Source organism: Stegodyphus dumicola, chromosome 5 (assembly GCF_044657685.1).
Source record: "Stegodyphus dumicola isolate Sdum_Otavi_A_Nest chromosome 5, ASM4465768v1".
Classification (NCBI taxonomy): Eukaryota; Metazoa; Arthropoda; class Arachnida; order Araneae; family Eresidae; genus Stegodyphus; species Stegodyphus dumicola.
The window spans coordinates 69,713,769-69,731,733 of NC_140772.1; the positions used below are offsets into that span (position 1 = coordinate 69,713,769).

At 34.5% G+C, this 17,965-nt stretch overlaps 1 protein-coding gene across 1 annotated transcript in view; it reads left to right on the plus strand.

Annotated features, from left to right (window-relative positions):
- Positions 1-17,965, plus strand: part of LOC118183772 (uncharacterized) — a 514,823-nt gene that overhangs the window by 446,276 nt on the left and 50,582 nt on the right. Inside the window, exons 5-6 of the mRNA XM_085816747.1 lie at positions 13,174-13,354; positions 16,178-16,964. Coding sequence (XP_085672873.1) covers positions 13,174-13,354; positions 16,178-16,964 — 968 coding nt within the window. The remainder of the gene's footprint in view (positions 1-13,173; positions 13,355-16,177; positions 16,965-17,965) is intronic.

Consider the following 17,965-nt stretch of genomic DNA (forward strand, 5'->3'; position numbering starts at 1 on the left):
CACGGTCAAATGAATAACACGGTTAAAATCAAATCATACTAGCAATACATGATAAATATCTACCAAATATTTATTAAAATGTGGAGCACAGCTTTATCTTGATGGCTCACAACACCTTGATGTTTCATCAGTTTCATATCCTTTGCAACATCAACCTACAAAATTACTAGCTGTGAACGAGAGTTTTAGAAATATTGTATTTTTATAAGGCAACAATTCACAACCAATTATTTCTTTAAAAAACAGCCAAATATAAAGCATCACTTACTTGAGATGTTTTCCACATTTGCAAGTTGCTGAAAAGCGGTCTTTTGACCCACTCTGTTATTCTTCCCTCATAACACTGTTGTAAAGATCCACTTGTTATCCCTAGTGATGAATTTTGAGAGAGAAATATTTCCGTTTCGCTATAAGGGAGAACCGAAAGTCGAAATTTGAGGACCCCGTCCCGTTCTATCAAAATGGGGGTACATAGGTAATGTAGCGGCATACCTATTAGCTTCTTTAAGTAATTGTGCATAATTTATTTCGAAATATTTAGTTTTTTAGTTCTTGAGCTGTACTGCGGTGGATTTCATTCATAACGTTTTTTAATAGGTTCGTATCTAAAAGTAAGAACTTAGCAACATCTTTGAAACTAGAAGTTTATCATTTAGTATCATTTAGAAGTTATCACTCTGAAACTCATCGTCACAAGTACCCCTGGTCAATAAACTGTTGAAATTTTATAATATATGACTGCCAGTTGTTCCTTTCTTTAATTAAAAAAATATGATGTGAAAATGATAAAATTTTCCATTTCCCCACAATTAGTACTAAACGGAAGTAATTGTAATACCATAATACACAACAGAAAGATACAACGAAAAAAAATATTTTCTCGCTTCAGAAGGATTAAAAAAAGTGCAAAAAGGTGTGCGTTAGCAGCACTTTTCACATGGAGCGGGGGAACGCAGATCTTTTCAAATGACCAAAATAAATTACACAAATTTAAGCTTTCAGTTACAGTGGAACCTTGAGATACGAGCACATCTATACACGAGAAATTCGAGATACGAGGGAAAGTATGAGAGAAAAATTCGTCTGGAGCAAGCATTGACTCGAATAACGAGCAATGAGCTAAGCTGTTGGTATGCGTGTCGCGTTTCTCACTGCAGCTCGACTCGGGGAATCCTCTTGTAAGATCACTCAGTGTTCTTTGATCTACGTTTTTGTACGATTGTGATGTAACTGTTTTTATATTTAACGGGAAAATAATTACTTTATGTTGCCTCTCAAAACGATTGTGTCCTCAGATGATTCTGCAAAAAAGAAGGAAGCCATGGTCATTGAAATTAAGAAAGAAATCATAGATATACATAAGCGTGGTGTAAGAGTGACGTAACGGACGAAGACTTATGGCCGTTCGACATCTACGATCTACCAAGAAACTTGATGTGACCAAAAGAGTTACCGTTACTTCCAAGCGCCGTCCAAATCTCCAAGAAGATGCTGAAGAGCTGTTGATGTGGATTTACGAGAAGCAGTTAAAAGACGATTCCATGTCGGAAGCTATCATTTGCGTCAAGGCTAAAAATCTGTACTTGGATCTCCTCCGAAAACCACCAGGTACGTAGATTGAAGATGAGATGGCATTTAAGGTAAGACGTGGTTGGTTCGAAAAATTTAAAAAGAGAACATGTGTTCACAGTATTGTACGACATGGAAAGGCTGCGAGCTCTGATATAGCTGCTGATAATAAATTTCGGCCTGAGTTCCAACAATTTATTTCTAGTGAGGATTTCGTCCCCAGCAAGTAGTTAATTGTGTTAAAACATGTCTTTTTGGGAAGAAAATGCCTAATAGGATCTACATCACGCAAGAGGAGAAATTGCGTCTGGCTACAAGCGAATGAAAGGTGGGCTTACCCTCTTGTTTTCGGCCAACGCAAGTGGATATTGTAAAACCAAGCCTTTGACTGTCTACCACTCAGACAATCCACGAGTTTTAGATAGGGGAATGTGCAGAAAAACCAAATGAATGTGATGTGGCGGGCCAACAGCAAAGCCTGAATAACACGGAAATTTTTCATCGAGTGGTTCAATGAAGTTTTTGGGCCTTCATTGCAGAAATACCTACACAAAGTTGACACTCAAGGCTTTGCTTGTCCTTCATAATACTCTTGCACACCCTCCGGGCTTGAAGATGATTTGCTGAAGGAGTTTCATAAAAGTCAAGTTTCTTTCTCTCAACACCACTCCACTTCTTCAGCTTATGGTCCAGCAAGTTATTTTCAACTTTAAGAAGCTGTACATTAAGGACTTGTTTCAAAGCTGTTTTGAAGTGACGGAAAATACAAGCCTGATCCTCAGAGAATATTGGAAGGATCACTTCAACATCCTAAATTGTTTAAACCTCACATATGGCTTGGAAAGAAGTCTCAGCCAGGACTCTGAATTCAGCATGGAAAAAACTGCGGCCCTAGAGTATTCCTGACTTAGGTTTCAATCCTCAACCTGAGGACAACACAGCGCAGATAGTCGAAGAAATTGTATCTCTAGGGAAAGGAAAGTATGAGTCTGGATGTGGATGATGCTGATTTGGTTGAGTTAGTGGAGGAGCATATAGTGAAGAACTTACAACAGACGAACTAAAAAAAGTCACAAGGAACAGCAGCAAGAGATAGTTGAAGAACGTTTTTTAAGGCAGGTGGGAACAGGAGATGAGACCCTCTCTTCTAATAAGAATAAAGAAGTGTTGGAAAAGTGGGACGAAATAAAAGCTTTCTCTGAAGAAAATCACCCGAATAAAACAGTGTGTTGGCGCGCTATAAGCTTGTGTAATGACAATGTAGTGTCTCATTTTAGGGGCATCTTAAAAATGAGACGGAAGTAAATGTTATTAGGTACGTTTTGGGTAAAGCAACCTGCAACTAAAAGAAAGTTAAGTGATTCTGATCCAGAATCTGCTTCCAGTGGGATAAAGTTACCAAGAGACAGAGCCTTCCTGAATCACAAGAGTACTCTCCTTTCCCATAGTAGCCCACTGCGTCTTCCTCACATCCCTATCGCCAGTCAAACGGTTATATTATTTACCAGCATTATTTATTAGGAAAATTGATTTATATGCATATGTTTTTGGTGGTGCGGAATGTATTAACTGGCTTTCCATTATTTTCAATGGAGAAGTCTGTTTCTAGATACGAGAAATTCGCTATATGGGCTCAATACTGGAAACAATTAAACTCGTATCTCGAGGTTCTACTGTACTGTAGTGTTGCATTTACAAAGGCAAATCTGGGTTAAACAGAAACTTCGAATGTCATGAAAAGTTAAAATATATTGGTACTAAGCACTATTATTTAATTACTACACAAATTTGGAAAAATATACAATAAAATGCACTCATGGACAAAGAAAATTAGCGCACCAAGAAGGAGGCGTCAAAATGAAACGAAATTTTAGATACGTAATGACTACTTTGATATAATTATAAGAAAATCAAAGAAAAAGGATAATTTATTTCAGAGAAAAAGGCAAAAGAACGGAGGAGTTAATACTCCGTTGGACCCCCTCTAGTGCGAATGCACGATGCAATACGATCGGGCATCATACAGTCATACAAGTTCTGTATGATGTCTTGTATGATGTCTTGAGACATTTAGTTCCATACCTTGCCTCTAGTTCGTTCAAACTTGTGGGATGCCCAACTCGTCGTCCCAAATGATCACAGATATGCTCGATTGGAGGCAAATCTGGGGATCCGGCAGGCCAAGGAAGGGTAGTAACAGGGCGGAGACAGTCTTGTGACAACCTTGCCGTATGAGGCCGAGCAGTGTCTTGTTGAAAAATGGCTCCTGGGAGCCGTTGCATGAGTAGCAATATATGTGGTTGCAGGATTTCATGAACATACCGCTGGGCTGTCATGGTGCCACGGAACAATACTAGGGATGACCGTGTATTGTAGTCAATGGAACCCCATACATCACACCAGCCGTGGGAGCGATGTGTCGCTGTACAGCAAAGGCAGAATTGAGGTGTTCACCACGGGCTCTCCACACATGAACACGATTGTCATCACTGCCGAAATTGAATCTGGATTTGTCGCTAAAGACGACCTGGTTCCATTCCCCTGCAGTCCAGTTTCCTCGTGCTCGACACCACTCCAAACGAAGGTGTTGATGGGTGGGCATTAAGGGCAGCACACGTAATGGGCGCCGCGATACCAACTATCCTTCCGCCAGGCGCCTTCGTATGGTTCGAGAAGACACAGGGCCTCTAGTGAAGGTGCTACCTGTACCTGGATGGCGACCGATGAAGCAGTTGGCTGTACGCGTGCATTTCTTACGATGTGGCGGTCTTCTCGACGACTGGTCTGTCGAGGGCGTCCTGAGCCTGGTCTTGGTGTACATGACATGTCTCGGGTCCGCTGGTCCCAACACCTCCTCACAACACAATATCTAATATTTGCATATCTCCCCGACATGTACCTTCATTGCAAGTTTCGTTACTATCCCGCAATTATTTCTTGGTGCGCTAATGTTTTTCTCCATAAGTGTATTATAAAAGTATGAGTCGAAAAAATTCACTGATTTTTTTAAAATTGAAATAAACAGACTAACACAGTTTTGTCTCATACCATTAGATATTGTTATTTTACCCATTAGAAATATTACATAAACGGCTCAGAACTTATGTTGCATCTTCATATATTTGGATCAAACACTTTAATCGCTACACGCATCAGGTTACATACCACATTTTATCTCATTATTTTTGATTGTTTCCAACTCAACAGCATTCATGGATTATTATATCTTTAAATTTAAAAAACATATCTTTGTGTCTTTCTGCATTCATAAGTGTCTTCGTGGTATTATGCTGAATTAATTCGTTACATAAGCTTAAATAAAGTGATTTTATTCAAATCATTTCGAAAAGACGCACATATGATTTCTAAAAATCTGCATCCTTCTTCTATAAACTGATTTTTCTGCGTACCATATTGCTCAGATAATTACCGGAATGAGATAAGAATTGTTTGAAAACCCTGCTAATGCACTTTTAATGGCCTTCGGGGAGTTCATTACAAGTGGAACTAGTTTTACAGAATAGAGATTGTAGGAGGGGAAAATGTACTGCAATTCACTATTTTAGTGTTCTTTTGTTATATTTTGACACGAAAGACAATTTAAATATATTACTATATAATTAAAGATATGTAATGAGATTTCTTTCTTTCTAAATATCGTCATGGCATGATCTCAAATATCATTTGGTTGTTATCTTGCATAATTTTTAATCATTTCAGAATTCGTCTCCCAGTATTTAAAACTTTGAAACTTCAGTAAATTGCATATCATTGATAGAATAAAATATGCACTAGATACGTAGACGAATTTGTGATACTGAAAAACTGAACTAAAAGAATAACGATTTCAATTGTTTAAAAAAAACAAGTATCTCTTAAGTATGCACATATATGAATGAATGTCCCTTAAGCATGTAATCATAATTTTGCGAAATGCTTTTTAACAGTTCGTGCTTTGAAGTAAGCTTGAAAGCTTTTAATAAACCGGTTTTTACTTTTATTGAATTTGAAGATCACGGTTTTGTAGCATAAAATTCATTCCAGCAATAGAATTCCTCATTATTAGTGCTGACCGAATCATAAATATGTGTCTTCTTCTACTGTTACATTATTTCCTTGTTATTTTTTCCCTTGTGAATCAGCAGCATTGTAATGGATGGGCTTAATGAATATCTGAAATCTCCGCCTTTAACTGAATTAGGATTTACTTTTTTTTTTCCTGTTTAAAATAATTGTTTAATTGATAGTTGTGACTGTGGGTCTATTAAGCAATTTCAACGATACGGATGGGAATTATCTCTTGAAAAAAATATTTTATTTTTAGTAAATCCCGCTTAGAGTGTTAGAGTTTAAATTGGTGAAATAGTCAGCTACAGATGGACATATCCCGAATCAAAATGTCATAAGAATAACGAGAAGGGATAGGGGGTAACTGCTATTTCTTAAAAATTGTGAAAAACCAAAAGAGTGACAGAACTTCGCAGTTTTAAAACGTCATCATGCAAAACATTTTAGAGAAACCACTCATGACTAACAAAACATGACTTGACGAGAACATTACAAATAATTTATTTCTTAAATTTACGTTCTGCGTTAACAATCTATAATATAACGCTGCGAGAACGTTCATCATCAATCATCAGTAAAGCTTTGTTTTGCCATTCTGCAAAGCGTAGCATATTTATGTTACAAGTTTAATCAGAAAACTCATCGATATAAAAGCATTGTGCTGTCACTCGTAATATGTTTATCTTTCGAATTTAATAAACAAACTCAGCGATTTAAAGAAATGTTTTGCTACTGCACGAAATAAATTATTTTTATTTTCCATAGGACAGTGCTTTGTCATTCAATAATATGTAAGATATTCAATTTTTCTGTCAAATTTATTCTGTTATTAATTAAAAACTAAGAGCTTTAAAAACAATAATCATAGATTCATTTCAATTATTAATTACTAATTGGACCTGTGAAATTACTTTAACTGGATTCATTAAAATCATCCATGTGTATATATGTGTGAATCTATCTATCTAGCTAGCTAGCTGACTAGCTATACATATATATAAAGAAAGAGTGTCCATTTATTTGTTTGTATGCCTATAACACATGAAAAGTTTTATTCCGATCCTGATGAAATTTTGCACATTTGACTTTCAAAAGTAGAAGAAAGTCACTGTCTACAAACGATTTAAAAAAAAAATCACCTCATGGGGCCGACAACTAAAGGTGCTAGTATAACCCATCACTTTACCCATCTTATGTTCACTTGGCTGTTGTTTCTTTACAGCTATCAGTTATTACTAAAACCTTTAGATGGCGACCTGCTCGTTTACTCTTTAGAACGGTGGGAAGCTTTTAAGCAGAACTGCTCTCTGTTATTAGTTTTTCGCGAATATTTCGAAAACGGTGAAGAAATCGGCTGAAATGAATGGGGGTTTTCTGAAAACAGAGATAACAGATCCTGGGTCAAGCAGGTCCCTTAGCTTGGGGGGATTCTCAACAAAACTCTTACATGGGCCCCACACATTACATTTATTATCCAAATGTTCGAGTTCGTAAAGCTAAACTATAAAGCTTCATTGCTCGAAACAGTGTTTTATCAATGGACAACAAGTTACTTATTTATAAGTTCGTTCTTCGTTCATTACTATGTTATGGTAATCCAGTTTGAAGTCGATTTTGAAGGTTTCCTTCGTGTTTGCGTTGTAGAAAATTATTAGTTAATTCAGAAAGCCGAAATAATGTATTCATTCTTTATTTCCTCTTACATTACCACAATACTACAGAGTACAAAAAGCGAAGGTATATTTGAAATTGTAACGTCTGAAAGCGTATGAAAGTGATATTACCATCTTGCGATAATTTTTATCTCGTAAAAGAAAAGGGGAAATATTTGATACCTTTATGAGCATAATCGAAGAAAATATTCAAAACCTGGATGATAGATTTCCTTTTTCCATCCTATTACTGATCAGATAAAGACACTCGAGTACACTTTTATAGAACGGCTGCAAAATCATCTTACATATTTTGGTAATTAATAGTTCCGTTTTGAGTGAAACAATGCGTGTTGTTAAACATGAAGCTAATCTTTTGATAGTATTTATCTGCCTTCGTGAATTTTGTAAGTATACTTGTGGGACATTTCTTATTTCACTTAACATAAGCCAAACACTTCTGGCTTAACAGAAATACTTAACGTTGATCAAATTCAAATATGGTAGATTAGCCTAACGACTCGCAGAATAATTTAACGCTCAGAAAAGGCTCTGGTTTGTAGAAAAACCGGCTAGGCGAGTCAAATGCTTAGAAGCACTCGTCGCCACAGAATCAAATCGCTAATAATCGCGGAATAGGTAGACACACTCTGGAATAAGCAGACACGCTCTAACGCTAACTTCCGAAACTCTTGATTATGTAGCACTTCTTTCTACCTTAATCTGGACAAACACTCGTTGTCTCACTTAGATTCTGGCACGAAAAGCGTGGGTGAAAAGAGAGTGATAGGAAAGTACTAAAAATTAACTATTCGTTAAAAATAAATATCACGCACTATCTAGGAAATTTGCTTCATATAGAAAGTTTGATTTTGTTTTTGATCACGCCTTAAAATACTAAACTGTTCTCAAAACATATTTTTATTTTGAAATTTTGCTAATTTCTTAATGTTTAAAATGAGATTTAAAGAAAGACCCCAAAAGCATTTTTTTCAAATACCTTGCATATTTATGTAATGAACAGCAGGAAATTCGATAGCGTAGAATATTGAAATGCTTATCCATCATGAATAGGAAACTGGCAGCCGAGGCAGGTTACATTTTCATTTTTATTTCAGTAAACACGCTGCGGCCAAACACTTAATACTCTAGTTGTGCCCATATAGTTTACTTTTTTACAGCTTTGCAGTAAGAAGAAAATAGCAGGCAGCATTTCATCTAAGCTGAAGGGTAGAAAGGAAGTACAGTTGTATTCAAAATGAAATCTGGATTCAGACTTAGTTTTGGTTCTCAATGCATTTTGATTGGATAATTAATACTGCTGTATATATATTATTGGCTGTTTGAGCTTGTAAAGTTGCGCGCTTCCAACCTGCACGCAACAAAGTGGTGACTGCTGAGAACTGGAAATAGACCAAAGTCTTGAGAAGGGTTTAAATCCCTTTTTATTTAACTTTAGAAATTACAAATGCATGCTCTTGACGCTCACAAACTACGCCGACCCGGCGGTAAAATAAAAATAAGAAACTGAAAAGAGATAATAACAAGTGACTAACTACGAGGCTCTCTAAACGTAACTAACCTCACCGCGTTCTAAAATATCGTTGATAATTCAGAAAACTTCTGAATATTACGTTGAAAGATTAACAATCTGCCGAGGCAAGCACACAGGCCGAAACGCCTGGTTCTTCAATTTCTAACTAGCCACCTCCACACTCGTGAAGCAAGAAAGAACCCTTTCGAACTCGTTTCCCTTCTATTTAACTCAGAATACTTCCGCTGATAATTTTTGCACGTTCTACTAAAATTTACATACTCTGGCATTGGCAGTTCCAGGGGAAAGTAAGGCTTGACAGGAAAGATAGTTTAAACTTAAAATAAATGTTAGTTAAAATAAATATAAACCTTACAAGCTTTAGATCCATTTACATCACCAAGACATGGATTAGTTTGGAAATGAAGCAGTGCAGAAAAATATTACTATTTTTAGAATGAGAGAGGAAATACCAGATTAAGCATTAAGAGGCTATTGCTAATTTATATTACAATTTATTTTTACATTATTTTTATCTTACACATACACACATATATATACATGTATGTACTACACATATTTGCTTTATATGATTAAAATACATATAATTCAAAATGGACTTCCATAACATTCTTTTCGTTTTTCATCACATTATAAAAATTTGAAAATACAGGCACATTTTTGCTGTTATGTTATACATTTTTTTCATCACTTCTCAAAGTATTTCATAACATTTTAAATACAGGAGCAAAAACTGATATTATTGATAAACTATTAGTTTCTTGTCTAACATTGAAGAATGCCAGAGTATAAGAGATAAATTTAAATACGAAATATAAAATATTGTTAGAAGTAACTTATTTATACATTGTATTAAAATTAATAAGTACCCTTTTCCTTTCATGAACAAGAACTTTGGAAAACATAAAAAGTTAAATATTTGCGCTAAATAAATATATGAAATAACATTTAGTAACGCAAACTAACCAATATTTTTGTTTACTCTGTAAACATTGCACACGAATGGAGACAAATAAGATAAGGTATTTATTTCATTAAAAAAATCCATAGATTAAGATAAGGCAAATCAAATGAATTTTAGCAAATCTTAAAGTTTGAGCATCAAAACTAAGTACATTTGAAAGACGAACAAAAAGTATTTAATGATGGTCGGATAATATTATTTCTCAACACGGAATATGCCCGCATAGAGCTCTGTCAGTCGTGACACTCTCATTATTAAGTATTTAAGGCTTCTCTGCGGCAGACTGCATTATTTCACATTCGGAGCTTTCCCATGTGTTCCGGCAAACGTCATAGTCTCCATTAGTGTCCTGTTTGTACTCAGAAGAGCAGAGGTCTAAGAAGCATACAGGTTTGTCGATTCAACGGAAATCTTCACTCTCGAAGAGATTTTCAAATACCTGAAGTAGATAAGGCATGATATTATAATGCATAAATAATACATCGCATTTGGCACCACGGAGCAAGTCGAATAAGTGATGAAATATCTTTTCACAGTTGCTATCAGCTTTTATGGTGCTATCATTAAGCAGCTGTAGCACTATATTGTTAAGCAACTGTAGCGTCTATCGTTAAGCACCTGTAACTCTATACGTTAGATAATCATGTTACCATCTCGCACCATGTATTCAGCACCACAATAGTGATAACTTTCTTATGCACTTTCCAGCTTATATTCTTAATCTGCAAATGAATTGAATATCCGAAATCCGATCTAAGACTGAATCGACTATCTTCAAAGAACAAAAGACATTGAACCATTGTTGAATCGCTAAATTTGATGGATTGGACAGCAAATAAATGCCCTTTTTGTTACGTGTTGTATAGGCCATTTAAATGATTTTCTTCGAGTACATAACGCCATATAATTCTAATGTTCAGCCACAGTTTGACGGGGTATTCTCCTTCTTGTGCTGCAATACTGCATGCGACTTGGAAGTTGACTGGCCATGCAATGTAGAATCGCTATCACTAACGATATCACTGTATATTAGTTGTTATGACTATACATCGGATATCATGTATAATCGAAGAAGAAGATTTCATGTAGCGCATTTTGGAACATATTTAAAATCTCTTTTTACCTGCTTCCGGGTTCCCGTGTGATTCGTACACGCAAGAATTGAATATTTGCGTATTAACTGGTTTTCTATTGCATATATTTAAAAGCTTTTAACGTGTTTTTTGTTTTGCCGTTTATTTGATTGTAATAAAATGGGCGAAGGTCATCCGCCGAGTGAAAGGAATGCTTTCCTAGAAGGGAAATTGGCTTGTATTCACATAGCGAAAACCAGAAAAACGGTTATGTAGGCAGTCCGGTCGCTACGATTTGAACCTAAGTCAAATCGCTAGTGTTCAGCGACCTATCCATATCTTCACTCATGGTTTTTTAAACGATTCATCGGATTTTGAGACAACAACTTGGAATAATGATGTTTTTTCCCTGTGTCCGAAATGTTGGGAATTAATGGTCACCAATGAATACCGCAAAATGTAAATCATCGAATACGTTTAATTCACAAAGCTTGGAAGGAGATCAGTAAGCTCTTCAGTAAGTGATCACAATCACTACGTAAATAAATCCTTTTTTGAAACTTAGGGGAGTTCGTTTTCTGGTTGTACTGAGGAAGGTTAAAATTATGCGAATAGGACTTAATTTTCCGAAGCTACTGCTATGTGTTACAGGAAGCTTCCGAAGCTAAGTGTTAGAGGAGGGAAATATTCAAGAAGAAAACATACGCGAGGGAATAAGGTATATGATTACCTTGAAAGAAATGTAGTATTCTTACTATTTTATACAGAGTACACATTAAGGGCTGAAAAGTACAAATTGGTACTGACTTGAAAGAGGAAACAGCGTATACCTTACCTCTCAGACATCATTTCTTTGATTAACGTTTACAAATTCACCTGACTAAGGGAACATACATGATTTAATTATTAATATGGAATCTGGAAATGGAGACGTGATCTTCCTGCATCACATTACATTTATTCGAAGGAAGAAAAAAACTTTCTAATTAAATTCATTTTAATCAAACTCTATTTATATTCAAGCCTAAAAATCTAAATTCACATTTTATACTATAATGTAATCTGATAGTATATAACGCATAGAAAAAAGGATATATATAGAATAAGAAAATTAATTTATCGAAATTTAATCACAGCGTTTGCCTGAAAACTTATAGAGTGTTTGTTAGTCCATGAAGACATTCCAAATGCTTATTGTGGCAGTGATGAGCGAAATGTTTTTAAAGTAATTCAGTTTACGGAAATCAAACTTTTCTCTTAAAATCTGAATAAAATGTGTTGAACTAAAATTGCTTTGCGATGGAGGCTTAAAAAATTAAGCACACTGTTCTTTTACCTCCGAAATCGATACTCAAAACAAAACTATAATAGATACTCAAAATCTATAATAGATAATATATCTCAATATATATGTATAATAGATAATATATATGTATAATAGATAATATATATTTATAATAGATAATATATATGTATAATAGATAATATACTCAAAATCTATAAAACTATAATAGATAATTTTGAGTATCTAAATACATAATAGCTACTCACAACAAAACATATGCAGAGCGAATTTTCTTTCATACATCATATTTTTTTGAACATTTTAGAAAAACCTCTAAGATGTCGGCTAAGATAATACTGTTTTCAGTGTATATATGTTCATAAAAGGCAGTTTTCTGATATGTAGTAACGGACTTTAAAAAAATCGAACGATGTATCGTCTGGAGATGATTCTGGAGTCAAACTTAATCATCACCTTAAAGTTTCATCATGTTTTTAAGAACTGTTGTTTGAGGTTTCGACATTGCTTGATTGAGGGTCCCACAGCACTCAAAAGACAGACTCAGATCGGCAGTTTTCAGTTTAAACGGTGCTAACAAAAGTCACATTTTTAAGCTGCAGTTATTTTTTATATCGTCAAGGTAAAAAGTTAAAACAGGTCCTTAGAGGAAACTCTGTTCCCTAACCCGAAGGAAAATAGAATTGAGCTTTACTTTTCGATCTTCTCTCTTATATTTATATGCTTGCAGTTTATTTTTTTATTTTCATTATTTCTTTAAAGGTTGTAAGCAAATACACTTCTTTTAAAGCAAATTTTGTGTCTATTCACTTACGATTTTCTGAAGGTGGCAGACAAAAAAGTGCGACAATAAAGTTTTAAGTTACGATATCACAAAAAATAAAAGAACAAAAACGATTTAATAACCAAGTTTATTTCTTATATGTCTACTGAGCATTACAGTAAATTTGTTTGTCTCTAATAATTAAAATCTCTTTTATTTTCATTAGATTGTAATCGAACATTTTATGCGGAAGTCAATATAAAAACTCCTCTTCGTATGACGACGCCATTTCAAAGATCCCTTCCTTATGTGTGCAGTATGACATTTGTTGCGGCTGGTGGAGAGTTTGGAGATGTTGTTCAACTGACATTTTTGTCCTTCCAGATAGGCGCCCTTGAACTGGACAGGTATGTTATTTTTTTTCCTTGCAGCTTACTTTCAGATATTCAGATAATTTTTCATACAAATAATTCGGCTTCTCTGCATCTCAAAATTTAGCTTATATGAATTTTGAGTTATTTCAAGGAAGATTAAGCATACTGAATATAGAAAACATAACAACTTATTTATTTTTTAAGAAGCGAAAAGAAACGTGTTTATGTGGAAATTTTTTCAAGACATTTTTTTGCATTTCATTTGTAAGAATTTCAAACTTGGTGTGCAAGGCAAATGTAAAAATTTAAATTCACTTTTGCTCCTGAATAACAGGAAATTGTACCCAGTATCACGTTAACACTACAAGTACCGCATTTCTTATGTATCTAGAACTACCGGGATGGGTCATAGCTGACCCATGGACTTCAGTGATGTTATTTTTAATTTGTGTTGGAGATACATGCAGAAAATAAAGTGTTTCATGACAAATATTCCCGGCGAAAGCGTTAGCTCATTTTTCCTCTTTCCTGCTTCCAAAATATCTAAATTCTCTACAACTATAGTATTTGTTCCTTTATTTTCTGTACACAATCCAGACAAAAATTTTGAACATTTGTCACAAACAGTATTAGTTTTATTTTCTTTGCAATGCTTTATCTGGCAATGTTTTCCTTTCTTCGAAACTTCTTGGATAATCCGTGGATAACTTTTGGCTCTTTTGCAATATATTTCTCTCTTAGCTTCTCCGCTAATTTTGGAATACCGTCTCTTCTGCTCAGATTAGAACCTGTTGTCTCTTTAAAAACTACCCATGTATTGATCACCGCTAGATCTAAAATACTGAAAAAAACATGCATTGGCCAACGCCTTGATGCAGATTTCATGGAATATTTCCTTGCCATGTGATATACAACTTCGACTCCAAGTTTTGTTGGAGTTGTAGAAATTTATTATTTCAGCAGTTTCATTCTAATTTTCTAACTTCTAATGAAGAAGGCAATGTGCTAAGAAAAAGTAAATTTTTGTGTTTTTTACATTGGTAGGAAGCAAGAATGGTGGTATTGTGTGGTATGTAGGTCGTTGAATATAATTCTTTTTTCATTTTCTTCAAGGAATTTGGAACCTCTATTTTCGCTCTATTGACTGTTTCGACATAGCTCAAACCATTTTCTTTTAGGTTTTCTTACAAGTTTTAGAGATTTAAAACAGCTATCACTTGTTGTAGTTCGCCCTGTCTTCAACTAAGGCTTTACTAACGGAAAAGCAGCAATTTTGCCAACACTTAGATCATATAATTTGAAATCATCTTTTCCTAAATATGAAATGCGTTGATTACGTACTTTGAGCTCACATCTACAGCCAACCAAAATTTGATGCAAAATTTATCCGGTTTATTTGGAATATATTGCGAAATTCTAGTCTGTGTTTGACTGGAAAAGCTGCTCATCTACAGTAATGCTTTCTCCTGGTTTGTAACACATGAAACGGTTTTCTGTGAAAATATTCCAAGCATCTAATATTAGTGCAAATTTATCACCTTTCAATCTTTCTGATCTTGAAATTTTCAAGTTAAAACGCATATATTGGATGATTTCTAAAACTTTGTTCCGGCTCATTGCGGAACGGAAAAATTGTGGCCCCAGGTTTTTGACCAAAGGCTAGTGACGGAGACCCCTTTTCAGCGAAAGCTTCTAAAACATATAATATTGCAATAAAGAAATCCAGTTCATCAAGAGAAGTGCTCCAAGTTTCATTATTTAGCTTCGATCTTGCTTCCACTTCTGTACATTTCTTTATGATATTCAAACTTTTATCACTTATGAAAATATGAAAAATCTCCAGGAAGTTAAAAGACTCCTATCAGGAATATTTCTTTTGGAGTATGGGGTAGGTCCCGGATTTTATTTTAGAATATTTTGAATACGTTGTCGAACAAACGAAATTGAACATTGGTGATGTATTTTCCATACAGTTCCAGCTTTCGCTTCTTCGAAACCACTTTGAAAGGGTGATTGCTCTCCTTTACTTTTTTTTACTTTTTTCTTAACATTTTTACAATTCTCTGTTGTTTTTTGAACTCCTGAACTGCATTTACTTGTAAGATTTTCATTCAGCTCACTTTAATAGAAATAAAATGGTTATATAAGACATAAGCAAAAATAAATAAGACATAAAAAGCGGTAAATGGTAATTTAGCCTAATTCGAATCTCATTATTGACTCTTCAGGGGAAATGCATAATGGTTTTTGAATCCAGCTAATTCCATATCGCGTTTCGTCAAAACAGAAAATCGAGACTGTACACGAAACTTATATATATATATATATAGTATATATTTTATATCAACAAAAAGAAGATGAATACGTATCTAAACTAAGTGATTAATTATGCACTTTTCAATATGATGTTAGTTTTAATACATTATATCACGGTTTTCCACAATCTTCTCTGACTTAAAATATTTTTAAGGCAAAATAAACTAAATTTGCAGTATGAATTTTGTTATAAATGTCAAAATTGCATTTCCAGCTAACAACGTTAATTTTAATTCAAACAGATAATGTTTTATCTTTACAGCCTATGTAGTATCCAAATATCTCTTCCCAAGAAAATATATAGGCTGAGTGAGTTAAGCATGTTAGTTCAGTTTTGAATAATGGCAAACTCTTGTGCAGATATAAGCTGAAAAATAATTTCACAACTTGTAGAATTGAACTTGAATTTCACATTACTACTCTAGACGTATTTTTCCAATGAACTTTTATTTTACTCGTTTAGTATTTTTAACGCCCAAAATTTATTATAAGATATGAAAAGTGTTATGTATGATTTGTATGTTTATTATATTTTTTCAGTAATCTCTCACCAGTTTGTCTGAAAGGCTATTTGCAAATCCTGGAACCGCCAGCTGTGACGAATGCACTTCTCAGCCAGCAAACCAGAGGTTTTGACCAGCTCATACAAGCCCTGAAAGAACCCACCGAACAGCTGTCTTCCCTCTTCGATATTTCGAGAGGCAGTCCTGAGTTTGGGCGTCTTTGCGGAGATATGATTGGTAAAAGTGCCACATTCTACACTGAAGGAAATAACGTAACATTACGTGTAGTCATACCTGGACGTGCAGTTCTGCATCCATTTTCCTTCAGTGTATATTTGACTTACAAGTATCTTCCAAAGGATACGTCTAATCAAGGTAGTGTCAGTGCTCAGCAATCTACACATCATCTACAAGAGCAGCAGCAACATCCTTCAGCCTCTAAAAGTCCCGTTCCTCCAAGCAACAGCAACTATTATTATGGATCTAAGGTGAGGAATACGTTCTGCGACAGAGTTTTGATGGACTGCGATCGTAGACGTTGCGCTATACGGTCACCGAATTTCCCAGGGTTTTACCTGAGAAATATTACCTGCCATTTCTGGGTTCGACAAGATTATGTACCTCATGGTAAGCACGCCAACATAGTTTTGGCTCAGGACAATGAATATAAGATATCTCTTTACACCGGAAGGTCTAGTCCTTTGTCTTTCCCTCATGTCTCGTTAACTGAGGAGTGCTATAGTGATGTTATCCGAATATTTGATGGTCCCAGCACATCATCTCCCCTCTTAATTGAGTTCTGCGGAGCTGGAACACTTCCAGAAGTAAGCATTTTAATATGAAAGCATAATTGTTTTATCTGTTAGTAACTGGCTGCTTGAAATACTGATATAATTTATGTCTGTGGTTTTATTAACAAAGCTATAGTAATTTTAACAACAATAGAAACTGACTAAATAAGAATATGAAGCTAGCAATAATAATTAATTTCAAATGATAATGACAATGACAATGAAGACAATAATGACAAGGTAAAAAAGCAGTGATAATAGACAATAATGACAAGGTAAAAAAGCAGTGATAATAGACAATAATGACAAGGTAAAAAAGCAGTGATAGTTAAAGAAATGGAGGCCACATTACAGAAATTTAATTGTAAGGTATTATGGAAAAATTGCTTATTAACTATAAAATATAATAATTTAATTTATTACATGTATTTGTGCACTTCAGATATTATTCTTACTCGCATTTTTTCTTTCTTTCTTTTTTTTTCTTTCGCTTTATTTTAGATAGTTTTTGAACGCTGAAAATCCTGATTCTTGCTTTTTCTTTTGGTTTAATAAAAGTAAAGTGAGATAATGCACTTACATTTGTTTATATTTTTGCAGTAATTTGCTTTAACATTTCCATGTAATTTATGTCAAATAATAAAGGATGATTTTTGCTCATATTAGGTGGCCTAAGTTACACTACATGCATTAGTGTTCATTTAGACATTTCACTGATCTATAATAACATATTATTTAAAGAAATGTTCTGATAGAACAATCTTCTGAGCTTCTTTGTTTATTACAATAAGAGTTTACGAAAATAACGGAAGAAATGTAAATAATTTAGGTTAGAGAAAATTCATACTGAAACGGCGATTGCACAGTGAGTTTTAAGGTCGCAAAATAGGTTCATTTTAAGCTGCTTCCATAATCTTCTAATTAAAATTAAGTCTTTGAAGTATTTATGCAAATAAAGCTGAGCTAGAAGAAATGTATTGCTACGATCGACGAAATGCACACATCCTAGAAATAATATAAGCTTCAACGAAAAC